The sequence below is a fragment of the Lacerta agilis genome, chromosome 16 (assembly GCF_009819535.1).
Source record: "Lacerta agilis isolate rLacAgi1 chromosome 16, rLacAgi1.pri, whole genome shotgun sequence".
Classification (NCBI taxonomy): domain Eukaryota; kingdom Metazoa; phylum Chordata; class Lepidosauria; order Squamata; family Lacertidae; genus Lacerta; species Lacerta agilis.
This window is the reverse complement of record NC_046327.1, coordinates 19,155,020-19,181,129: the sequence shown is the minus strand read 5'-3', so window position 1 is coordinate 19,181,129 and position 26,110 is coordinate 19,155,020. Positions and strand designations below refer to the sequence as shown.

At 43.3% G+C, this 26,110-nt stretch overlaps 1 protein-coding gene across 1 annotated transcript in view; it reads left to right on the top strand.

Moving 5' to 3' along the window:
* The window catches only part of GAK (cyclin G associated kinase), a 69,508-nt gene that overhangs the window by 19,593 nt on the left and 23,805 nt on the right, over positions 1-26,110 (top strand). Inside the window, exons 5-21 of the mRNA XM_033174017.1 lie at positions 889-1,031; positions 2,539-2,664; positions 4,367-4,456; positions 7,256-7,391; positions 8,129-8,241; positions 9,339-9,450; positions 9,699-9,822; positions 15,075-15,083; positions 19,056-19,105; positions 19,210-19,358; positions 20,542-20,664; positions 21,250-21,383; positions 22,566-22,760; positions 23,471-23,588; positions 24,134-24,213; positions 25,548-25,741; positions 25,946-26,101. Coding sequence (XP_033029908.1) covers positions 889-1,031; positions 2,539-2,664; positions 4,367-4,456; positions 7,256-7,391; positions 8,129-8,241; positions 9,339-9,450; positions 9,699-9,822; positions 15,075-15,083; positions 19,056-19,105; positions 19,210-19,358; positions 20,542-20,664; positions 21,250-21,383; positions 22,566-22,760; positions 23,471-23,588; positions 24,134-24,213; positions 25,548-25,741; positions 25,946-26,101 — 2,052 coding nt within the window. The remainder of the gene's footprint in view (positions 1-888; positions 1,032-2,538; positions 2,665-4,366; positions 4,457-7,255; positions 7,392-8,128; positions 8,242-9,338; positions 9,451-9,698; positions 9,823-15,074; positions 15,084-19,055; positions 19,106-19,209; positions 19,359-20,541; positions 20,665-21,249; positions 21,384-22,565; positions 22,761-23,470; positions 23,589-24,133; positions 24,214-25,547; positions 25,742-25,945; positions 26,102-26,110) is intronic.

The window sequence follows — 26,110 nt, the reverse complement described above, 5'->3', positions numbered from 1 at the left end:
ATTAAAATTTGCTCTCTAATTAATTGGTGTGACCGAGACTGAAGGGCACCCTGGCGTGCAGGTCACACAGACACGATGGCTCCTTTGTCCTTGTGCTGAGTTGGAAGAGAAGAAACACTTGGGAGAGTTTTTTTTAATGGCTTTCCCCTTTGGTCTGTATCCAGAGCTAGTAGATGTTTTGCATTTGAAGTTAGTCAGCCTTTTCTTCTTGCAGTGAGAACTGCAGGCAGCTGAGACTGACAGGGCTCAGTATTTGCTTTTGCTCACTCCTCCACACACACACCCCGCACTGCTCTTGGATCTTGGCCATGATTTGAGAATTGAGGGCTGGTGAATTAACATTTCACATACGCTGGAGTTCCTTGTTTTATATGTGCAGGAGCTACTGCTTAGGAACAGGATAGGAAGATCTGCGTAGCAATCTAATATTGTGTAGGAGGGCATGAGAGGTTTGCTGTTTGTGGGCTAATAACGGGGCAAGATGGCCGCCCACCTCATCCTGGTTTGAGGTGGCAGACTTCTGACGGTGGAGACTTGGACCCCCATTTCGTGGTGTGTTCACTCCCGAGAAGGGAAGAACTAAGGAAGGAAATTAATTGGCAAGTAGGGCAGGCTCTACCCTTTCTGGTCTAGGGTGGGGGCCAAGGATTGGGCCAAATTCTCACTCAAATATAGAAGAAGCCATGTTGTTTGCTTCCTTGCTTCCTTGGTGTGCGGCGCCACATCTGCATGTTTAAAGTGTTATTATCCCACTTTAAACAGTCACGGCTTTCCTAAATTGGTAGTGTACAACTCCCCTGGGAATTGTGGTTTGTTAAGGGGTGCTGAGAGTTGTCAGGAGGCCCTCGTATTCCCCTTGCAGAGGTTTATGGATTTTTTTGTCCACAGGGCAAGTGGTGGAATTTTTGAAGAAAGCTGAATCCAAAGGGCCCCTCTCGTGCGATACGGTGTTGAAGATCTTCTATCAGACCTGCCGTGCAGTGCAACACATGCATAAGCAGAAACCTCCTATTATTCATAGAGATTTAAAGGTACAGAATCCGAAACAAGCTGAACGGCTGATTTATGCAAAGGAGGAGTTTTGTTATGAATCTGGATCAGCAGCCAGTAGCAAGTTATTTAATCTTTTCATAAAATTTATATACTGTTGGGGGTAGAAAACGAACGAACCTAAAAGCGGTTTATAATATTTAGACCGATTTTAATTTCAAATTGAAATTTGAAATTAAAATCAGTGGACATATAAGGCTACAGTAATGCCAGAAGTTAGATTAAGATAGGATATAAGAAGTAGATAGAAATATGTTATGTTTATTATTATTAGGATTAAGATTAGTTAAATGATGATTATTGTTTATAAAGATTAAGATTAGATTAGAAGGATGATTTTATAATGTTATAAAGTTACTAAAGAAGATTAGAAATGAACGCAGAAGAGAGGATGCGAGGAGGTCCCAAAACAATGTTAGGAATAAGATAAGGATAGTTAAATAAGTGTTTGTTTGTTAAGATTTTTGTGTTTTGATTTTTATGTTATTTTTTGTAGTTTTGTAGTATTTTTTAGTGTTTTGTTGTATTTTGTATTTTGTGTGTTTTATTGTTAAAATTTAATAAATTCTTTAAAAATATATATATATATATATAATATTTAGACCGAGTGTGTTTTGAATTTGTCATGTAGTAAATGGAAAAGTATTGCATTGGTGAATAATAATAATAATAATAATAATAATAATAATAATAATAATAATAATTATACGCCACCCATCTGGGTGGGTTTTCCCAGCCACTCTTGGTGGCTTACAGCGTATTAAGAACATAGCAAAACTTCAAACATTAAAAACCTCCTGATAAAGGGTTGTTTTCTAAAAGATGTTTTAGAAAACAAAAAGATGTTCAGATGTTTTCTAAAAGTCAGAGAGCTGTCCATTTCCTTAGCATCTGATGGGAGGGTGTTCCACAGGGAGGGTGCCACTACCGAGAAGGCCCTCTGCCTGGTTGGCAAAAACTGCTACTAAAATATATTGGCTGAGAATAAAGAGGTGGGAGGATGTTAAGGATTGGTCGCACATGTATGCAGCCCACACAGAAGCTAGTCGCAAGCTTAGCCGTGGGCAGATACGGAAGTCCAAACCAAATGGTGCATAGAATGCTTTTATAACAGTCACTACATTTTAGATCTCTTGGGGGACTGGTTCATACAGCCAGCCATATGGAAACATTCTTGTAGTGCAATCCCTAATTAAAAGTAGTCTGGGAAATATTGATAGCTGCATGCTGTTTATCGCATCTTTTGTTGTACTTTATTCCATTAGGCTAATCTAAGAAGCAGTGTTCGCTGCTCTCAAGAGCCTCTTCTAAAATAAACACACATATTAGGGAGTGTGAACAGTGCAGCCAGTACAGAATTGATAAATCTTGTGCGCTTTGAGGCCGTGAAATTGGGAGAATATATGCGTGAAAAGCTGCCTTTTTTATAAATGTATGTGTGTCTGCTGAACGTGCACCCTTAAACTCCTCACTTGATTGTCCGTACAGATAGAAAATATGCTGATGAGTAACCAAGGAACAATTAAATTGTGTGACTTTGGCAGTGCAACAACCATAGCACATTACCCTGACTACAACTGGTCCGCACAGAAAAGAGCAGCAGTTGAAGAGGAGGTGAGACACCTGATACTCTGATTTATTTTCAACGTTTTGTAACTCTAGGCTTTTTGGTATCCCTTAAATACATTAGACCAAATTCTGTTGCAGTGGAAATCAGTTGGAAATGTTATGGCGGGGTGGTGGTGGTGGTGGAGGAGGAGGTGGAGAGGCATTCTTTTCCTGGTCCTACACAAGATATTCTTAAACTACTGCTATAACAAAATAGTAGCCTTCAGCTGTGTATGGCTGCAAGCCTGTACCCATTTAACCTGGGAATAAGCCCCACTCAGTGGGACTTACCTCTGAATAGTCATGCATTAGATTGTGCTGTCTGCTAAGAAGCACCACATAAAGTTTCCTTTTCTCTCTGAACCACAACACAAATACTACATTTCCTGGGTACTTCGGTCTTCTCTGTTGGTTAAGGCTGAATGTATTTCATGCAAATAATGTAAAAGTCGCGTCCAAAGGTTCTGCATTCGGTTTCCAATGTGTTGCCCTGTTTTGTATTACATTACTTCTGAGAGCTGCTTTTCAGAGAACGTGGAACGCTTTTGGCAAGGGCTGGTAGAATAGCAACAGGAACCTGAATTTAGGGAGCAGCAGTCACAGGGTGGCGCTGTGGGTTAAACCACAGAGCCTAGGGCTTGCCGATTAGACAGTTGGCAGTTCGAATCCCCGCGACGGGATGAGCTCCCGTTGCTCAGTCCCTGCTCCTGCCCACCTAGCAGTTCGAAAGCACGTCAAAGTGCAAGTAGATAAATAGGTACCGCTCCGGTGGGAAGGTAAATGGCGTTTCCGTGCGCTGCTCTGGTTCGCCAGAAGTGGTTTAGTCATGCTGGCCACATGACCCGGAAGCTGTACCCGGAAGCTCCCTCGGCCAATAAAGCGAGATGAGTGCCGCAACCCCAGAGTCATCCGCGACTGGACCTAATGGTCAGGGGTCACTTTACCTTTACCTTTAGTCTTAGAAGAAAATCAAGGAGCCATGATCTAGGGTGCTGCAGTGCCCTCTCCTAGTCACCAGGGACCACTATATTTTGCTGGAGCTTCATGATAGCTTTTAAGGCAGTGCTACATGAAGGAATTTGCAGTGGTCAGTCAACTGCAATTTTACTGGTCACAGGGTCATCAGGTTGTAAACCATGACTGGTGGTGGCGAACTCTCAAAAGGGTGGCCCATTTGCTACAGGCATCTGAAATCATTCCCGGAATAGCATAATGCTGCTTACAGGTTTTTGGAATATTGAGTGGTATATAAATGCATTTAATAAATGAATAAATAACCAAGAAACAGATCAAAGAAGATCCCCTGGAGAGCTGTCTGTGGACAAACGCCAGTTCCCTTGGCCTGAAAGCGAGATGAGCGCCACAACCCCATAGTCGCCTTTGACTGGACTTACCTTTACACCTAACAGACTACTAATATTGTACTGTACTTAGAAACAAGAATTGACCTTCACATTGATTTCCTGAGTGTTTATCTTGATTTGCATGCCACAAAGGCAAAAAATCATTTTGTTTCTTTTTATTGGTTGCTGCTGCATGAGTTACAGAAACCCAAATTTGGCATACAGGTTGTTTTGATGAAAACCAAAGCATTTTGTGCTCGGGGGGTTCTAGGTTCCTCTTAAAGTTTACTTTGTGTCTGACCCTCTCCTAAGTGCAAAGAAGAAGAAAAACGCTGAGGCTGTCTTTTTATTTTGTGTGTCTGCAGATCACAAGGAACACAACACCAATGTATAGGACTCCTGAAATAATAGATCTATATTCAAACTTTCCAATTGATGAAAAACAAGATATATGGGTAAGCATTTTCTTTATACACGTAGATTAGACCTTGTGTGGTACGTTGTTTCTGAATATTTTCTGGATTTTGTATTTTGTTTAGGGAATTTCTACCCCTCCATTTCATTCCAAGGTGGTTCACAGTAAACCAATAAAGCATACACAATAACACCACTGCAATACAGACATTAAAATTTCAAAAATGTGGCAGCGTCTTAACACATATAATAAATAAATTAAATAAAACAACTTTTGCTCCTGATGCTCTTTCCTTTGGTTAAGTATTATTTATCAGTTATAAAGCACCTAACATTTCCCTAAGCACCGTACAGATTTAAAAACAAGGCAGTCCTTGCCCACAGGTTTTCAATCTAATAAAGCACACAGCACACAAGGAAAAGGGATAGAGAAGGAAGAGGAAAACAGGCAAGCTTACATAGTTCTTAAAATGTGGCCACCTCAAACAAACAATTCAGGAAAAGGAGGAGTCAAAGGCATCTAGAATTTCTCAGGTGTGCCAATGGAGTGTGTGCTGTTATCTCTTTCTCTGTTGGCTAGTGTCGTCGTGAAAACCTCTCACTCCTTTATTAGGAATGGGTGAGTTCACTGTTAACACTTTCGCCAAATCAGACCCAATAGGGTAAAACCCTTGAAATCAATGGACCTAGGTAAGCCTTGTCCATTTAATTTCTTTGGTTGGACTGCCCTGACATTGGAAGCAACCTGAAGTGCTTTAAGCTACCAAACACTGTACATTGAATTAAGAATAGACAAGTCCGTGCAAAATCATCTGGAAATTTACAAGGACAACGCAACACAAGGAACTGGAGGAAAAGAGACATACTGTATATTCTGGCGTATAAGACTACTTTTTAATCCAGGAAAGTCTTCTCAAAAGTCAGGGGTCGTCTTATACGCCGGGTGGAGAATCTGCGGTCGAGTATATATCAAACTCTGTATTTTAACTGGAAAAGTTGGGGGTTGTCTTATACGCCCAGTTGTCTTATACGCCGGAAAATACGGTATACGCGAGCACACAGATTTCAAGAACATTGGGAATGTTAAAGCCAAACAGGGATAGGAGGATTGCATTTTTATGTAACTGGTTGGTGGGAGTGGGGGGAGTCAGTGCAGCTCTAAGGAAGTACAGCTAAAAGAAAAGAGGTATTTGGAAGTTTTTTCTAATTGAAGCTCGGAAGGAAGAGGGAGAGGCGGGAGAGAGAATAATTCTCTTGTTGACGGATTTGATAGAATGTACTGATAGGAATGCCTTAAGCACAATGCAGTGAACAGGAGACAATGTTCCAGTCTTACTGGTGAATACATTGTGAATACATTGTAGGGACACGGGTGGCGCTGTGGTCTAAACCACTGAGCCTCTTGGGCTTGCCGATCAGAAAGTCGGCGGTTTGAATCCCTGTGACGGAATGAGCTCCTGTTGCTCTGTCCCAGCTCCTGCCAAACTAGCAGTTCAAAAGCACGCCAGTGCAAGTAGATAAATGGGTACCACTGTGGCAGGAAGGTAAACGGCGTTTCTGGCTTCCATCACGGTGTCCCGTTGTGCCAGAAGCGCTTTAGTCAAGCTGGCCACAAGACCCAGAAAGCTGTCTGTGGACAAACGCCGGCTCCCTCGGCCTGAAAGTGAGATGAGCGCCGCAACCCCATAGTCGCCCTTGACTGGACCTAACCGTCCAGGGGTCCTTTACCTTTACCTTTTACATTGTGAATATATGGGAGCATGATCAGTACAGATCTTGTCCTGAGGCACTCAGGATCAGTTTGTGGGGAAGGACAGTAGCTCAGTTTGTAGAGCATCTGCCGTGAATGCAATAAAGTCCCAGGTTCAGTACCTAGTGACTCCCAAGTAGGGCTGGGAAAAGGTGTTGTCTGAAAGCCCGGGGAGCCGCTGCCACTCAGTGTAGATGATACTGAGCTAGATGGACCAATGGTTTGACTCTGTATAGGGTGGTGAAATCAGCAGGAGAATGTATAGAACTGATGGGCAGGCAGATTGTTCTGTATTGCTCTGCTGGGTGTCAAGCTTACCAAACTTCTGTACTTGATTAGAAATTGATTCAGTGCTTATATGCACATCTTGCTCAGTTTTGACCTGATCGCCTGCGTTTCCTGTCCTCCTCATCTCTGACAGAGCAGATTAAGATTCCTGGGTTGGAGAGCAGGGTGTGGGAACGGCTGAAGGGTTACGATTATTTATTAAATTTATTAGTTGCTTTTTTTTGCCGTGGCAGCTCAAAGCGACTTTCAATATTTTAAGCAAAAAACAAACACACACATTATAACCAGGTTTTTTTTTTAAATGAACTGCATTAAAACATCTTAGCCACACAAATAGGCCATAGATGGTGAAAGGCCTGATTGAAAAAGGCATGTTTTTGCCTGTCGCCTAAAGATAAGTAAATGGCACCAGGTGTGCCTTCCCATGAGAGCAGGAGCCACCATTGGAAAGGCCGGTTCTCGTGTTGCCACCCTCTGTTGTGTTGTGGTTGAAATACAAACTTGGGGTGGCAACCAAGGCTCATTAGTATCCTTTCATCGGCAGGGATCAATCTGGGAAGCCACACCGTGGTTTCATGTGGGATTTAACTAGGATTAAGGCAATAAACTGCGGTTAGCACTCATCATGGCTGCAGCAGTTCATCCAGGACTGTAGTCTGCTCTGAAGTAATTGAATACCATAGGTTATTGGATGAAACGAAATAATAGCTCCCATAGATGATTCAATTTAAACTTGGAACAACTTAACTATTTAGGAATTTGGGGAGGGTTTTTTTGTAACCTCTGCATTCTTTCCCTGCAGGCATTGGGTTGCATCCTCTATCTGTTGTGCTTCAGGCAACATCCATTTGAAGATGGAGCCAAGCTTCGAATAGTCAATGGAAAATATTCGATTCCACAGAATGACACAAGATACACAGTGTTTCATGATCTCATTCGTAAGTTCAAGACTGTAATGCTAAATTCACTTGGGGCAAATGAAAGGGGAATGAATTGATAGTTCTGTATGGATTTAAGGTTCTTTTTGTTAGTTTCCTTTGCAAAAATGCACCTATATATATATTTTTTAAAAAAAATAGTTTCTGTTCATGTAATTAATGGGAAATGACAGTATACATGCAGGTTGAAGAGAAAATCCATGAATATAAGAAATTAGAAGTGGCAGTGAAGTTAACCGTTCCATCTTTTTATTATTTTATTGTAGTGTTGACTTTATTTCAGTGCACAGGTAGGGGATTTATGGCCCACCAGATGATGTGTACTACAACTTCCATCAGCTCAAGCCAGCATGGCCTGTGATCAGAGATGATGGGAGTTGGGAGTCTTAAACATTTGGAAAGCACCAGCTTAGGGAAGCCTTGTTCTAGCATATGTGGAAGGGATTCACCACTCCTGGGTGACTAAAAGTATTATACAGCCCAACATGTTCTGAGCTTTCCCCTTTTCTTAGAGAATTCTTGGCTATTCACAGTTCGAAGCCCTTGATCACTGAAACAATTAAAGCCATATCTTGTGGTATAACTGAAGTTATGCAAATATTTGTTAGCCATGTCTTTTACCCATGTTGAAAGTCTCTTTGGATGACTGGCAGGATAGAAATCTTAGGGCAGAAATTTGTCTTTGAGATCTGCAGATTAAACCCCTGTTTTAATAATCTATTGTGTCGTTTTATTAGGATCGTGTCTGAAAGTGAATCCAGAAGAGAGGCTGTCCATCACGGAGCTTGTGAATCAATTGCAGGAGATCGCAGCTGCTAGAAATGTGAACCCAAAGTCCCCTATCACAGAGGTAACTGGAGCTATTGAGCAAAGCCTTATGGTTTGGGGTTCTCTGCACTGAAACTCCAAATTGCCAGTTGAAGATGCGCCAATGTTGGAATAAGGCAAATAGATTGGTGTGTTTTGTACAATTCTTCCAAAAGCAATGTTGTTAAATAAATTCTGTTCCCCATCCTCGGGACTCTGATCTCAGAAGTCAGGGAATAAGGGAAATGAGTAGCTGATGTAGAGGAACCCCAACCTGGTGCCCCTCAGCATTTTGGACTACTATTCCCATCATCCATGGCCATTGGCTATGGAGACTGAGGCTAATGGAGGCTGTAGTACACAACAGTTGGTGGGCATGAGTTTGGGGGAGGCTGGTAGGGAGCAATATCTGCTTCAGTTCTAGTCATCTTGGCATTTGCATGTGAATAATCTTTTTTATTATTTCTGGACTGCTTGAAATATAAGCGCTGATCAAACTTTGCAACATTCCCTTCCCACAATCTACCAAACACATTTGGTGCTTCACATACAATGTGACGTTTGCATCCCTCTTGTAAAGTAGATCAGTACAATCTCTCTAGTGCAGAAGAAGCAATATGAGGTTGGGCCGATAGGCAATTGAGAGGGTGATAGTTTGCCTAAAGCTACCTAGCGAGATTGCTTTTGGAGGGCAGAGTTGAAACAAGGACTTTGCTGGTGTAGAGGCTAAGAGCTTGAGCTGCAGTCTTCAGCCTTTTTGGACCTGGACTCTCCTCTAACCTCTGTGCTGTGTTATGGGACACACACACACATGGCTGTGGGAAGTGGTATGTGCTGACATTTCCTCTTCCAGAGTAAAGGAGCATTATCCTCCTTTTTACTTAATTGACCTCCGTATAAATATTTTAGTTTTTTTCACCTCAATTAATTTTTCTGCCAACTTCATTAGATGAAAACCCCAAATGAATAAAATAGGGAATAGTGGCGGGACCCATTTTATGGCCAGGATACAATTCATTTCTGGATCCCACCTGACAAATGGCTTTAAGATGCTCTGTATTGTTTGTACCCTTTGGTGGGGTGGGGTGTTTGAAAGAGATAGAAGTGCTAATTCTGGAAATTGCTGGTTTTTCTTTCCAGCTCCTTGAACAAAATGGAGGCTATGGAAATAATGCTCCGCCTAGGACATCTTCAGCTGTAGTAACACAGAACTCAAAGCCAGCAGGGCAGCTCAACAACATGTACAATGCAGGTATATTCCCAAATATTCCCCCCCCCCCCCATTTATTTTTTTTAATCAGAGCTTCAAAATATGTGAGATCTCCCAGTACCACGTCTGGGCAATTGCTTTTCTGACCATTTGTTTAATAATGGGACTAAGCCTTTCTAAAGAAATGCAGAAATATAGGAGAGAGTTTAAGTGCATCACCAAATTGTTTGACACTGAAGCTAATGGACTGAAATTGTGCTCAGTTACTTTTCTGTGCCCTTGGCTCTTAGGTCTGACGGTAGCCGAATGTGACCAGACTTACAGCGGATTCTTTGATATTCTTAGGGGCGGGACGGAGAGGTTTCTCACAAATATCAAGGACACATCTTCGAAGGTTATTCAGTCTGTGGCCAAGTAAGTAGAACTGTGACTGTGCTGATAAAGGGAATGCAGATCCACAAACATAATTCACCTCTACCTCATTGCATTGGGTATTTTATGTACTGTGTCTCCCCCTCCCCCACATGTGGTTTTAAAAAAGAGATGGCCTTCTCCAAAACTTGTGAAAAAGCAGGAAGGGGGGTGGGTTATGATAGGATCAGCTGATGAATCTGTGCTTATCCTGTTTCAAGATATCGTGGTTATGTGATTTTGGAACTTCCAAAACATTCAGAAACCAAGGCGTGGCTTCCAATTGGCTGCAGGAAGCTCCTGCAGCCAATCGGAAGCCACGTCGGACGTTCAGGTTCCAAAGAACATTCGCAAACCGGAACACTCACTTCCAGGTTTGCGGCGTTCGGGAGCCAAAACTTTCGGCTCGCAAAGTGTTCGGGATCCAAGGTTCGACTGTAAGAGGCATTATATGTGTGCAAAGTTGTGTACATCACTAGAAAAAAGCTGCTTTTAAAAAAAACCAAAAACCCATACCTGGTTTATACTGCAAATGTTACATTGTTGGAGAGGTTCGAGTTCTCATACTGAGAATATTGTACTGACACAACCACACAAGTTCAGGACAGAACTAGATGCAATAGTGAGCATAAGGTCTGCTGCCCCACTCAGCGGCCAGGTTTCTGTTTTGACTCCCACCCTTCTGTTTCATGCAGTGCAACTTGGCACTGTGACACCCTGCATTTCCATGCCATCTGGTCCACAGACCACCTGCTAAAAGCAAGTGGCAACGTGGGATCCTAGCCAAGATAGGTTAAGAAATATGTAATATCCCAGTAGCTGAATGTTTAGAAGGAACACTTGAAGCACAGCAGTTTCTGATTGGCTTGCTTCCCCCACCTGTAAAAATAAACTTGTGAAAGGCACAGAAATCCCCATCTGCCGAGCCTGGCAAGCTCAAAATATTATTGGATGTTCCAATTTAGCTTGTTTATTTAGCTGTTTTTATATTGCCTTTCAGGGCCAAAAAGGGGTGCCTCACAGTTAAAAACGTAACTATTTAAAACCTAAAACAGTAACTCTAGTGCATAAATTAAGTGCAGTAATTAGAATCAGTAAGTTCATTCATTTTAAAAGCAGATTGGAATAGTGAAGTCTTTAAAGACTCAAGTGCACAGCCAGACACACAGCTGGATGGGATGTCTCAGGGACAGGGCTACCACTGAAAAGGCCCTGTCTCTTGTGACTGCCATACTTCAGTTTCTGGTGTAAAAAAAGGAAAAAGATGGTGCTTAACATATGTATGGTTTGTTTGTCTTTTTAAGTAAAGCATGAGCATATTATAAATACAAAGAATAGTACAGCACTAGACCTATAAGGATCAACAGTGAACCTTGCATTTAACATGTAATTTCCAGCTCATTCAAAGACTACCTGGAATAAAAAAGGTAGGAACCGGTCCCTACAAACTAAAATTATGGAACAGATTAGCTACTTTTTGGGGTGTGTGGGGAGAGAGGGAGCACACCATAGGAAAATACTTGCTACTAGAAGCTGCCAGTGTAGCTTCGAGACAGATGAGGCACTCAAGAGTCGTCGTCCCCGAATAGAAGCCAGCCTAACCCATCCTCTGGTGCCCTCCTGTTGATGTCAGACTACAGCTACCCTCAACCTCTGCCAGCATGGCCCATGTTCAGGGATGCTGGGAGTTGTGGTTCCAAATATCTGAAGAGCCCCAAAGTTAGTGGAAGGGATTCTCCAACACCCTGCTTCCCTGCAGTTTTAAATATAAGAATTGGTGTAGTTAATTATGCATGGAAGTTTACCAGTACCCAGTGGAACTCTTTCAACATGGGTGCCCCATGGTGAAGGCTGTGTCTATAATCGCAGTGCAGTTCTGGGTGTCTGCAGTGTGCTTGTGTTCTGGGTTCGCCAGCCTTTATTTACCTTTCCTATTCAGATGATCGGCAGCCACTGCAGCTGAAGGCATCAATGGGGTTTGGGGGCACAATTTCCTAGCTGAATGCAGAGGCATAACATGGGGGGATGGGGGGGCACATTGCCCCAGGCACTGTTTTTGGAGGGGCGCATGAGCTGTTGCGTCCTTCTCATGCCACTCTCCAGCTGGAGGGTGGCTTGAGAAGAACGCAACAGGTATGCGTCCTGCCAGCCCTGCGCTGCTTTTGTGAGTCCCAGAAAGCGGTGCTGGGCTTCCAGGGCGATGTCAGCCCGAATTGTCTGGCTGGGCTCCGCACTGCACAGCTGGGCAGATGGTGCAGTGCAGCCCTGCTTAGCTCCAGTGGGTGGGGGTCGCTCCAGTGGCATGCGCCACCCTCATGGTGCACCACATGCGCCCACCCCACCCCAGGCGCTACCAAAAAATGCTCCGCCATGGCTGAATGGTTATTTATAGCATGGATTCCCCATAGTACTGTACCTGCATGCACTTCTATGGGAGAAGGCAACTTGGGAGAACTGGCAGAAAAAATGTTGATTTTGGGGATAGGGCATTCCTCTTGCCCCTGGCACCCATCAGCCGAGCCTCTGTGGACAGAGACTATGGAGAGGGAAAGCCCTTGTCATAAGGCACGTAGCTAATAAGCACTGTATTTTTTCTGTGTATAAGACACCCCCTATTCTTGGGGACTCCAAATTAAGAAAACACCCCTCACCACCACCCATGTATAAGATGAGCCCCAATTTTATTTTTATGCTTTATTGTTCAAAAGAATTTATTAGATTTTCCAAATTAAACCGAATACAAATACCCACATCCCATACACAACACAATACCCCAACACATAAAAACAACACAAATTTCTTTTAAAAATCCTTATCTTCTTTCAAATCTTACTTAGGACCTCCTCTTGCCCTCTCTTATACGTTCATTTCAATTCTTCTTTCAGTAACTTTATATCATTATAAAAACCAATACCTTATACCTAATCTTAATCTTACATTTATTATAGACAAATCTTGTATCTTAAAACTTATTCCTATCAACTAAAACATCACATTCAAATCTTAACTTCTTATACCTTTTCTTCTCTTCAGTCAATATAGCTAATTTTAAACCTATTTTTTGGTAAAAAAAACAAACCTAGTCTTATACATGGAAAAATATGGTACATTAAACTTGTAGAGAGGCTTGAGGCTTATTACTGTGGAGAGATTATGACCTCAAGGTTAAGGTAACCAATGGTAAGCCGTCTTCCATTCACCTTTTTCATGATGCAGTTTTTGTTGGTTACCCAAGGGCAGAGGCCTCATAGGCCCAAGGGTAGATCAGCTGGCCCTCCTCCCATCTTTCTGCTCTCTCCCAAGTGTGGCGCTTGAATGCTAGCCGCCGTCTTCTGCCAGAGAGAAACCCCTTTGGGATGGACTGGAACCGTCTCTTTCAAGCAGGGCCTTTCCTGGGCAAGGTGAAAAAGCTGACACTTCAGTAAAGGTCTTTTGAGGGCCCAGGTGTGGATGGACTTGACCATGGGGAATTGGTTAGTGACGGTAGGGAGAACTGTATAGCATCCGAGTAAAAAAAAAACCAAACCGAAAGCAAAACCCCACTACAGAATTTGTGCGTGGTTAGTTCTTAATGAGCCAATCCGTATTGCTAGTATCCTGCATGCTGAAATCATGCTGTGCAATAAATCAAGGGCTCTTGTATGTACATATTATGAACGTAAATAGTAAAAAACTACATTTTCCCACTGCAAAATGGTAAGCTATTGTGGTAATCTATAAAACCAAACCAAATGGTTCGCCATGAATTTTATGTTCTCTCTATTAAAGTTCATGCCATATTTAACTTATAGATAGACACCCGCTTGCTCCCCAAAAGAAACAATTTGCACGAGCAGCATAAAGGTTTATTTATGCTTTTATATTGGCTTTCTTAACACACAGCCCTTCACCACAAGGCCCCTGGACAGGTTACGACAACATAGCACATTGCAGCTCATATCTTTTTAGCCAAAATATATTTTATCTCTACTGAGGCCCAGATCCGAAGAACTATGCATGAGCTCCACACTTCGAAAGGGGTCTTGTAGCTGGTGTTTGCTTGTTCCTTTTTCTTTGTAAAGAGCCAGTGCGGTGTAGTGGTTAAGAGCAGTAGACTTGTAATCTGGTGAACAGGGTTCGCGTCTCCGCTCCTCCACATGCAGCTGCTGGGTGACCTTGGGCTAGTCACACTTCTTTGAAGTCTCTCAGCCCCACTACCCTCACCGAGTGTTTACTGTGGGGGAGGAAGGGAAAGGAGAATGTTAGCCGCTTTGAGACTCCTTTGGGTAGTGATAAAGCGGGATATCAAATTCAAACTCTTCTCTTCTTTGTAACATGGCACTGACATGAGTTTTGAATAGCAGACTTGCTTCCACCCTCACTCCAGTATTGCTCTAAAGAGCAGACAGAATGCTTTCCGAGGGAAAACAGAAATGAATAGAAAGCCCAATGCCTTTCAGGTTTGCTAACAATAATTTTTGGCTCCCATCTTAAGTAATCTGGGGCACCGTAGATGATGAAAGGTCTTGTGTCTGAGGTCTGTGATTCTGAAACTGCAGTTTCCATATTGTTAGTACGAAATAATTTCCAAACTGTGAGAATTGCCGCTTGCGCCATAAACACATACGTGTTTACTTGGAAGCAAACCGGTTTGAGACTGATGGTGTGCCAAGTAAACATGATACTGGGGGTAAGTAGGTGGGGAGATCCATTGTCTGCAACTGGCACATATCACTGAAGTGCAACATAACTAACCAGCCTCAGTGGGGTATTAGGAACATTCATGCAGATCACTTTTGGGCTAAATGAAATGCCATTCACTTGACTCCCGATGAGGTTTCTATGTTCTGTGTCAATGTTGCACTTGCTTAACGCTCCTTTCAGTTATGATATGAATTTGTTGGATGTATAGTATCACTTGAAGCTCAAACCTTAAATTGCTTCTTATTTTCTTTATATATCTTGCCATTAAATGCTTTTCAAAGCAATGTAAACAAATGAAACTGCAATGGCTTGTGCTCTTTTTTTATTTTTTTAGGTTACTAGCATTAATGGTTTTCATTACCTATAGTAGTGTTTTCCTAATGTGACTTAAGGCATTCGTTAAGGAGAGAAAGCAAGATTTGTTTTTCAGAGGGTTATGAGATGGTTGTTTTGGAGAGGGCTTTCTCTCGTTTTCTTTTTATTTTGCATCTTGATTTTGCGTGTGATGCTTATTTCCTTGCCCATTTTTCCCCCCTCCTCCAACTTTCATCAATCCATGCCCACGTTCTTAGCAGTCCAAGGTAAATATGCCTCAATTGTCTGTGTTCTCTGTGTTGCATGCTAACAGGATTGTTCTGGTCTTAACCTGCTAACGTTAACTATGTCATACTGAGAAGTTTCTGAACTCTCAAGTTATACATAAGAGATGACATGCTAATTGTGTTCAATGCATTGGCCCCTATACATTGGTAGACCTACAACAATTGAATAAAGGGATTGTCCTGTAGCTGCTGGATTTGATTCTACTTAAGTATCTTTTGATAGTCTTAATACATGTATAACTTCAGAGCTTCTGGTTTCGTTTAAAAAATAACCTGCCAAATTTCTACATCTTTTCTTCTCTTGATGCTCTAGGAGGCTTAGTTTGGTCAGAATTGAGTATGCACTTCCAGAGTTAACACTGAATGCATTACTTCTGGTAAATGAGTCACCATGGCCACTAGAGGGCCGTGGAAATCTGCATCCCGGGCTTTTTAGACTCATCTACCCATCTATGTGGGTGGCGCTGTGGTCTAAACCATTGAGCCTAGGGCTTGCCGATCAGAAGGTCAGCAGTTCGAATCCCCGCGACAGGGTGAGCTCCCGTTGCTCAGTCCCAGCTCCTGTCAACCTAGCAGTTTGAAAGCATGTCAAAGTGCAAGTAGATAAATAGGTACCACTCCGGTGGGAAGGTAAACGGCGTTTCCGTGCACTGCTCTGTTTCGCCAGAAGCGGCTTAGTCATGCCGGCCACATAACCTGGAAGCTGTATGCCGGCTCCCTCGGCCAGTAAAGCGAGATGAGCGCCGCAACCCCAGAGTCGTTTGCGACTGGACCTAATGGTATGGGGTCCCTTTACCTTTACCCATCTGAAACCAAAGGGGCACATTGGTTGCCAGATATGAAATGTATTGGCATTGTTTTCAGCTGTCGTACACCACTACAGAACCAGTTTAGTAGGGGCTGCTCTGGGGGAAAGGGGGAAGTCCCATTGCGCTAGCAGATGTCTTCCCGCAACCGCAACAACTTAGCTGAATCCAGCCCTACCCTACATCTCTTAGTCCAGTTAGTAACTAAGGAGTGATTGGGAGACAAGTTTTAGCTGGTCTTAATATGCAAGGCAGCTTTTGGTGCATGTTGAAGAAATGGAAGCAAAATGTTGCAGGGCAGGGCACACAGAGTGTTAGAACTAAAGAGAATAAAACTTCAACGAAGCTTTTCATATGGACTTGGACCCCAAGTGTGAATGCTTAAAAGAAAGTTGGTGTTCTTTTCTAAAAGCACCTGTGTGATTGACTGACAGTACAGTCAAATCTCCAGTCAAACCATTCGACTTCCGAAACGTTCAACAACCGAGGCACGGCTTCCGATTGGTTGCAAGAGCTTCTTGCACTCAAGCAGAAGCCGCATCGGACGTTCGGGTTCCGAAAAACGTTAAAAAACCAGAGCATGTACTTCTGTTTTTTCAGCATTTGGGAGCCGAAACGTACAATAATGGATGTGTTTGGGAACTGAGCTTTGACTGTACTTAGCTGGCAACACATAAACCCATTCTAGTTTAGGAATATTCTTTCATGTTGAGTAGAGACACACACATCTCATAAAAAGTAGTGAAATAGAAGACTGGACTGACCAGCTGATCTAAACATTCAGCAAAATGGACTCCATCCAGGGACTGTACAACACTGGACTGTAAATGAAGGGGTGAGAAATAATTGTATTTTTTAAAGTGCTCTCTCCGTGTGCACACATATGTGCGAATACAACTTTCTATACACCGTGGAAAGGACTAGACTACAACTGCCACCCCCAATGTGCAAATTTTCTACTTGCTGGGAGTTTTCCTAACATAAACAGGGATATTTTAAAAATGAAACTCGCCCCCAAGCCCCCACCCCGCCCAGCAATCTTCAATGGCTTTTGTTAAAAGAAGGAAACTTGTGCCTTACTGGAATGTTTGGGGGAAGTGTTTGTATCTTAAGGTTATCTGTTTGGAGGGTGAGCATGGGTTGTGCTTGCTCTGTGGTATTTTGCCTCCACAATATTTCTTTAACAGTGCCAATCCTCTATTTCAAATTATAAACCCACTTATCTCTGCTAAGGAGTCTAAAGGATACCTGTGGTGCTGACCTAGGTTAACCTGCTTCTGTTCAATTCTTCTTATTTCTCTTCACTTGTTTGCTTGCGACTGATACACCTGTATGCTGGTTTATTGATAGTATTTTCTGTATTTCCTCTTAAAGTGCTAATCCATCTCCCTTAATTCAGTTCTCTTTTAAGGGAGGCTCTCTCTGTGCACTCATGAATTAGTAACTTCTTTGTTTTTTGTTTAACCATAGAGCAGGGAAAGGGAACCTGGTGCCCTCCAGATGTTGTTGGACTCCAAATCCCAGCAGCCTCGGCCAGACAGGCCAGTGGTGAGGAATGATGGGAGTTGTGTTCCAATATTTTGAGGGCCACAGATTCTAAATCTCTGCTGTAGAGACATTCCTAAATCTTTCCCCCTCTGTGTAAAACCACAGACTTAACTAGTTACTAGTGGCCGAGTGAAGCATAAACTGGGTTAGGTGGGAACCTAGAAAAGCTCTAGAAATCATATTTTGTTTGAACCCTCTCCAAAAGCGGTAGAAGAATGAGAGAAGTCATCAAAATTGTATTGCTTTGTATAGTCTTGATTTTTTTTTAGTAAGGCGTGCACACACTCCTACACCTAACCCCACCAGCTCATTGCCAGATCCTCAAGATGCTACACCGACTCAGCAGATCTGAGAGGTGGGAAGCAGCTTGTCAATTTCGTATTAGTGGTGAACCTTGGCCCCTCAGCATTGGGACATCTGTAGCTGTTGGCTCAGTGGCACCAATAATGTGCCCCTTGGCCTGTGGCTTGCAGAAGGACCAGACAAGGGGCATATTTGAGTCAAGGCTAGCAGAGAGCTGCAATATTGCCCATGAGCCTCCTGCACAACATACTATATGACCTTTCCCTGTTAGCTCTGGAGGTGGGAATGATGATTCAGTCATTTGCCACTATTCATTGCAGTAAGAAGGGGAAGGAGAGCAGGGTGTATCTGCCCACTTCTCCAAGTCAAGGAAGCTTCTACAGCCGCTGTGGCTTGAAGTTAGTGCTGCAGTAGCCATGGGAAGAATGGGATGTTAATCTCACAAACCTTTCGTGCAGATCAGTCTTCCCCATCCGAGTGCCCTCCAGGCATAGGGACTACAACTTCCATCATCTTTGACTATTGGCCATTATTGACCGGTAGCTGAATTGACCTGTAGTCCCATACATCTTGAGGGCATGAAGTTGGGGAAAGCTGATGTAGACCACTGGGAATAGTCTTATCTCTCTCCCCCCCCCCCTAAGAATTTTCGTAAGTCGGTTGCCTTAAGTATTCAAAACATTCAGTTTTGGGATGTTTGATATGTCTCATATTCTGCCCGGGAGACAGAGAGGTTCATGAATGGGATGGTGCCATCTGCTTACTAACTTACGCTGCTGTGCTAGATTCTTTAGATACCTTCTATAATTTGGAAATTTGAGACAGATGTAGGAGAGACTCTCCAAAGGTGGGTGGGAGGTGTTGGTATTCCAGCTTGAAGGGCGAGGAAGCTGGCATAGAGAACCTAGTAATGTACCTCCCACAGTGGCATAGGAAGGGCGGGGCATAGGGGGCGGGCCGCCCCAGGTTCCAGGGGCGGGGGGTGACACTCCCCAGCCCCTCCCGCCACTCCCCCACCGCCTGGCCCCCCGTCCATGCTTCTTTACAGATGTACAGGGAAGCCCGACGAGCCGCTGCTCGCTTCCCGCAGGAGCAACAGTGCCAGCCCGGATGCGCTATGCATACCTGGAAATTCCGGGCATGCGTAGTGCAGCCGACGTGCATCGTGACGCCCCGGGCAGCGGAGAGGCTTCCTGCGCCACTGACCTCCCATCCTGAGAACTCTGTCTCCATTTTTGAACCAGCCTAGAGATTCTGTAGTTTTAACTTGAGTATTCCTCTCTTTATATTTCAGTTATGCCAAGGGGGATCTGGATTTATCATACATCACTTCCAGAATTGCTGGTATGATAAGATCATCCTTTATCAAATTGCACGTTCTAGCTGCTTTTATGAAAACAAAGGCTTGAGCCCCTGCTATCGTTTTTTCCCCCCTTCTTCCTCCCCAGTGATGTCCTTTCCGGCAGAAGGTGTTGAGTCTGCAATAAAAAATAACATAGAAGACGTGCGGTTGTTCTTAGACTCGAAACACCCCGGACGCTATGCTGTCTACAATCTGTCTCCGAGATCGTACAGACCCTCCAGATTTCACAACAGGGTTTGTAAGCCAGTGCTGCTTTGCCACTGTTCCTTTTGCCATTGCAGTGTCTTCTTCTTTTCCAGTAGAAACTTGTAACCTGGTGCTTCCTTGACATGTGGGAAGCTGTAAGAGTTGCTAGGATGTAGGGAGAGGAGTGATATGTCTTATTTCTCATCTCTTCTACCTGCTTGGCGTCCCTGTACAAGTGAGAGAATATTTTTGGAATGGTTTGGACTGTTTACAGAATGCTTTAAAAATGTTTTTGGTACTGATGTGTTTAGTGCCCTGGGCTCCTTCAGAAGGAAGGGCAGGATATAAATTTTATTATTATTATTATTATTATTATTATTATTATTATTATTATTATTCCTGGCCTTTGGCCATGTTGGCTGGAGGCTGGTTGAGACTGATGTAAGTTGTAGTCCAAAACATCTGGAAGCCACCAGGTTAGTGCAATTGTGTGTTTATATTTCACTTCTTTGGGGTTTACTGGTAGCCTCCGGAATTAGATGGGGAAACCTGGGTAGAAAGCATTGCTGTGATAGTTCCTCAGTGGCCTTAGGCGAATCACAAATCCCTCACCCTTCTTGCAGCATTGTAGTAAAATGAAACATTCTGCTTATACCCTGAGCTGATTGGCTGAAATAAATGATAAAACATGTGAGAGATACATATTTTATCACACCCTGCTTTCTTATGACAGGGATGTTATCTCCTTTCAGAAAATTGGGAAAGGGCGATGTGCAGGTTCTGGTTTCCGAAAATGCGTGGAAATGGATTTAGAGCAGCAGTATAAACAGATGCCATGAGACCAAAAGGAGACCTTTAAAAAAAAAAGCCTATACCTATATCACTGCTACACTTTAATCTAAATTGTGTTATGTTGCTAAATCATGAGGACGCTTGGAAATGTGCAGAAATTCAGCAAGGTTAGCCTAGCATCTTTCTGTAGTACATTCTTAACATCATGAAACAGATGGCAGGTCGTCACATGCCTGCTAAGCAGCTGAGCTTCCTTTTGTGAAATTTGCAAAATAAAATCAAGGGTTCAGAGTCTGAAATAGCCTATTTCTGGAGATCTTTTTTTGGGGGGGGTTGAATATTTATTTCATTTGTTATATAGCAGGCTTGAAAGCTATACAAGTTTCTGATTAAAATGAGTTAAATTCATTCACCCCACCCTGTTCTGTCTCTAAAGCAGGTGTCTGAATGTGGCTGGCCAGCAAGGCGTTCGCCAAATCTTCACAACCTTTATAGCATTTGCAAGAACATGCATTTATGGCTGAAGCAAGACCCAAAGAACGTTTGCATTGTGCACTGCCTTGTAAGTCGCAACAGGTCTTGAAATGCTCCTGTAGCTCCCAACAATACAAGGAAGTTGCAAAGAAATGTTGACTCTCTCAAAATCCTCCACGAATGGATAGGTTGAGTGAGTGGGTGGGTGGGTGGGTGGGTGGAGCAAATAAAATGGTTTTAAAAACTAAGCATTGTAGATTGCAAAGAGAAGAGAGATACCATAACTTAGAGTCAACATTTGAAAAGTGATAGGATAGGATTGGAGGAGAAACCACTGAGCAGCTGATCCACTTGGAATCTCAACTCCCCGTCCACAACCCCTTTAAAAGTATACAGAAAATGGGGAATTTGAAGTAATGTGGAAGTTGGGACTTAACCAAACTGTATCAGAATGTCCAAGGAGTATCCGTGCTCTGTTCCTGTCGCTGGAACAAAGAGAGCTTTCTTCCTCCCTCATAGACTAGAGCTTGTGCCTAATTGCTCATGAATTCGGTAGTGGACTTGTGACATTTCTTTGATTGAAAACGTTACCCAAGAGCTGGTATATAATAAATGACATTTCCCCATCAATAGCTACTGTTCCTACCCTTGTATATATATATTTTTTTGGCAGGATGGAAGAGCAGCATCAGCCGTCGTCGTGTGTTCTTTCTTATGTTTCTGCCGTCTGTTCACTACGGCTGAAGCTGCTGTTTATATGTTTAGCATGAAGCGCTGTCCGCCGGGCATTTGGCCATCTCATAAGAGGTGAGCAATTGTTCAGTTGTTCAATGAAGCTGTCTTTTCCTTTCCTTTTTTTTTTTTGCAGAAGCCCTGATATACGTTATGAAAATGGAGATAGAGGGAAGATTTAAAAAAGAAAGACGGGGGGAAATGCATCTCATGCAGACATTACACACTACATTGATTTTTTTTTAATTACATCAAGGGGCTACCTCTCCCATCTCCAGCTAAGCCTAAACATGTTGGGGGCCCTATATAGATCTGAATGGCAGCTTGGGCTCTGAGGATCAGAGTCCAGCTGGCAAGGCCCTCATTTCCCCTTCCATCGATAGGATTTGAATATCTGTGTAGTGCTTACTTGAAAGCACTTCACAGACTAGCTGCATGATCTGGTGTGGTTGAGTCATTCTTTAGTGTGCAGGAAACAAGTGGCATCTGCCAATCACCTGTTTGCCTGGAATAACTGCTGTTTGCCCCAAGCAAGTAGCAAACTATGCAGAAGTTGCAAAATATGGCCCTTTTCTGTAAAGAGTCAATCATTATTTGTGTGTGAGCTCTAACTATGCCCTATTAGATATGCATTCTTGTAAAGAGCCGCTTGTTTGTCTAACTGCGACATGTAAAATCTCAGTCAATCAGTCATTTTATTTGTATGCTGCTTTCCCAAAGTTAAAACCATGCTCAAGGCAGCTTACAATATAAAAAAATTATATAACTGCAAACGTAACAGAAGTAGTCATAAACAAAACACCGAAAAGTACATAAAGTGAATGATTTCCACTTAAATCATAAGAGTAAAAATATAAAGATACACAAAATTAAAATCAACAACAGTACCTCAGCCCAAGAGCCTGTTCAGCTGCCTCAGTTTTTGTGGCTGGAGTTAGCCAGGGCCCCATCCTTCCACGCTAGGTAGGAAAAGGCCTGCAAGGCAGGGAACTGGTCTTCTAGGACTCATTAGCCTGGGCAGGGAAGTGTTAATTTTTTTGAAGAGAACTGCCCTTTTATTCTTTTCAGATAATCTGTGGGCCTCAAATGTTGGCATGTAACACATGTGGCTAGAGGGAGCAGGGAAGTATTCATATGGCGTAGAAACTTTTTGTGGACTTGCAAGGCTGTGAACAACCGACCAGGGTGTTGAGTTCATTGTTTCACCGACTCGAAGCATTACGTTGTTTGACTTCTGCTGCATCCTTGTTTCCACAGGTATATAGAGTACATGTGCGACATGATGGCTGAAGAGCCCATCATCCCTCACAGCAAGCCCATCCTCATCAAGTCTATTGTCATGACTCCAGTCCCGCAGTTCAACAAGCAGCGCAATGGCTGCAGGCCTTTCTGTGAAGTTTATGTCGGGGACGAAAGAGTAGCCACTACCTCACAAGAATATGATAAAATGAAGTAAGTGGGTAGCGAGGCCTGAGTTTCTCAGGGGTCTGTGTCAATGTCATCTGCAGTCCAGGCAGGAACTTCCCACTTAAGCTTTTTCATCCTTAGCTTTCTTGTGTAGCAACTTGTGAGTAGCCCAGATTCCTTTAAAATGTTCCTGCGAGAAGGAATAGGAGCCCCGTGTGCGTAGCTTGATGCAAGTTGGGCATGGCCTCGCTGCCGCAACCCACCGCCTCGCACCCGCCGGGCTCCTTGGGGGTTGAAGAAATCAAATTGTAACCAGTCACAGTGGTACTTCGGTTCTCGGAACATAATCCGTTCCGTAAGACAGTTTCGACTTCCAACACTTTCGAAAACAGAGGTGCAAAGGGCAGTCTGCAAATTGTGTTGAGAAAATTGAAAAACATGCAGTGGAAGACTTTCGACTTTCTGAGGCACATTCGAAAACGGAAGCATTTACTTCTGGGTTTTTGGCGTTCTGGTTCCGAAACACTCATCAACGGAGACGCTCGAGAACTGAGCCTGGCACCCTCCAGATATTGCTGGACTACAGTTCCCATCATCCCTGACCTCTGGCCGTGGTGGCAGGGGATGATCGAAGTTGGAGACTGACAACATCTGAGGGAGCGGGTCTGCGCATTCCCCCACCTGTGCTGTAATGTTTCTAAATTGCACTGCTGCATATTGACGCGCGATGCCTGGTTTTTCTCCCTCTCCCTTAGGGATTTTAAGATGGAAGATGGCAAAGCTTTGATCCCATTAGGCATAACAGTCCAAGGAGATGTTCTCATTGTTATCTATCATGCCAGGTCCACTTTGGGTGGCAGACTCCAAGCCAAGGTAAGCTGAAAAGATAGAACTTCCTTCCTTCCTTCCTTTTTTTCTTTCTTTATTTATTTCTTTCCGGAGCTCCGCTGGAGTTTTTGAGGGATATTTTTACTTGCCGTAGCACCTAATTCCTATTTGGGGCAGTTTATTTGCCCACATGGTTGGACAAGACTGATTATAACTGCCCTACATCTGGAAAAGCAGAAGAGGAGACAACACTTCACATGCTTTTAATAAATTATAGAAGTAACAAAGTGATTTCCCTGGCCAAAGTCACTAATAACACCAGCAGGCAGGGGATACCTCTGATGTAGTGCACAATATTGCCTGACATTAATTGCTTCGTTTCACATTATTTGTCTTATATCTTATTTGTTTAATTAATTTTAGATATTTAGATACCACTCAATGCTGAGAAGTTGTATGTGGTGATCATAAAACATTTTGGTTTAAAAAAAAAAAACATACAGAGAATGAGAACAACTTAAAATTCATCACAAAGACAGAAATCATGTCCTGTCCTTTTCTTTCTTTCTTTCTTTGTATTGCTTTGCAAGATGGCATCAATGAAGATGTTCCAGATCCAGTTTCATACAGGATTTGTCCCGCGGAATGCCACTACTGTGAAATTTGCGAAGTACGTAGATAACCTGTTTGGTGATAACTTTCCCCAGCATAATGGCAACAAGTACTCCCACTTGAACTGCAGAAGTAGTTTTGCGGTCGTGTGTGTGTGTGTGTGTGTGTTTAAACTGTAGCTTTCTCTTTAACACTCTTCCTTAGCTGTGTACAGTAGTACCTCTGGTTACGAACTTAATTTGTTCTGGAGGTCCATTCTTAACCTGAGGTACCACTTTAGCTAATGGGGCCTCCCGCTGCTGCCATGCCAGCAGCGTGCAATTTCTGTTCTCATCCTGAGGTAAAGTTCTTAACCCAAGGTACTACTTCTGGGTTAGCAAACTGTGTAACCCGAAGTGTTTGTAACACAAGGTGTTTATAACCCAAGGTACCATTGTACTTTGTCTCTGAGTTAATTAAGGGTTCAGCCTCAGTCTGCAGATTGCATGGCTCAGCCCCTTTCCATCCTGTGTGCAGAGTCTCCTCACCAGAGCTGTTTGTTGCTTCTGACAACTCCAGGCATGGGTTAAGCGGGTAAACCTGTGGGCACTCTGCATTTGGGGCTCTAAAAATTATTCATGAGCTGCCACAAGTTGGCATTGACCCGTGTTGATGATTGTCGATCATAATAACCAAACACATGGGTGGGTAAGGCGAGTTTGTATCGGTCCACGTGACCTAAGAAATTGGATCTTTGATTAGAACAACCAAGATAGAGTATCCATTATGGCTGCCTGTTATTCTATTTGGTACCCCCAAATCAAGATCAACCACTCAAGGCCCCATTACCTTGAGACACTGACTTCCCTGCAGCTGCGTAGGGCATTTGTTGGACTAAGGTTCCAACAGGTACCCTCAGAGGGGGAGATACTTGGGACTTCACCCTACAGAACGCAGGTGCATTTATGGATGCAGTCAGGTTGAGGATGTCATGCATAACCTACTGCTTTGTCCCTTATATTCAGTGCCCAGAGAATTTTTTTAATCATCTGTTCTTGACTGTCTCTCAGGCCAGTCCCCCCAGGAGGTGACAGTTGAGTTCCTAGCTGATAAAGATCTCCAGATGACACATCTGGTAGCCAAGTTAGCTCTGGCAGCTAAGAAGCTCCGTTCTAGATATGTTAATGCTTCCTAATTTTAAAACCTCATGCTGTAATGTTTTTGTGTTTTTAGCTTTTATAAGTCATGTTGTGTGATTTCAGCTTTGCTGTGCATTGTAAAGGCCTTTGGCTATATACAATTGATTGATTGAATTTGTATCCCCTTGGCTTCACTGTGGCTTGCACAGAATACCTTCCCTGTGGATTGTGGTCTAATTCGTTGCCGTCGTCAACTTTTGTAAAATTGCTGCAGGTACGATCTGGATGCATGTGACATTCAAGAGAAATATCCGGACTTGTTCCAAGTGAATCTGGAAGTTGAAGTAGAGCCTCGGGACAGGCCCAGCACCGAGCGAGCCCCCTGGGATAACTTGAACACCAAGGGTCTAAATCCCAAGATCCTTTTCTCCAGCCGGGAAGAGCAGCAAGAAATATTAACAAAATTTGGTAATGAGAAAAATGTGTCTGGTTTTGTGTTTGAGCGTTTTCAAAGGCTTCTGTTTCATATTGTTGGGGGGGGGGATTTATCTCCCCTCCCCTCCCCACCCCACCCCCGTCGCTTTGTGTTTACCATGAGCTCTCATTTCTTCCGTCTCCCTAACAGGTGGCAGGTTCCTAAATTTCTTGCATTTGAACTTTTTTGCCTGCTAGGTAAGCCCGAGCTACCTAGACAACCGGGGTCAACCGCCCAGTATGAAGCAGAAGCCTCCAAGTCAGAATCATCTCCAGAAGGTGCTCCCATGGAGTCGGACTCCCCACCGAGTGGCAGTGCGGAGGCAGATTTCTTCCACACACTGGACTGGCAAGGTAGGGCAA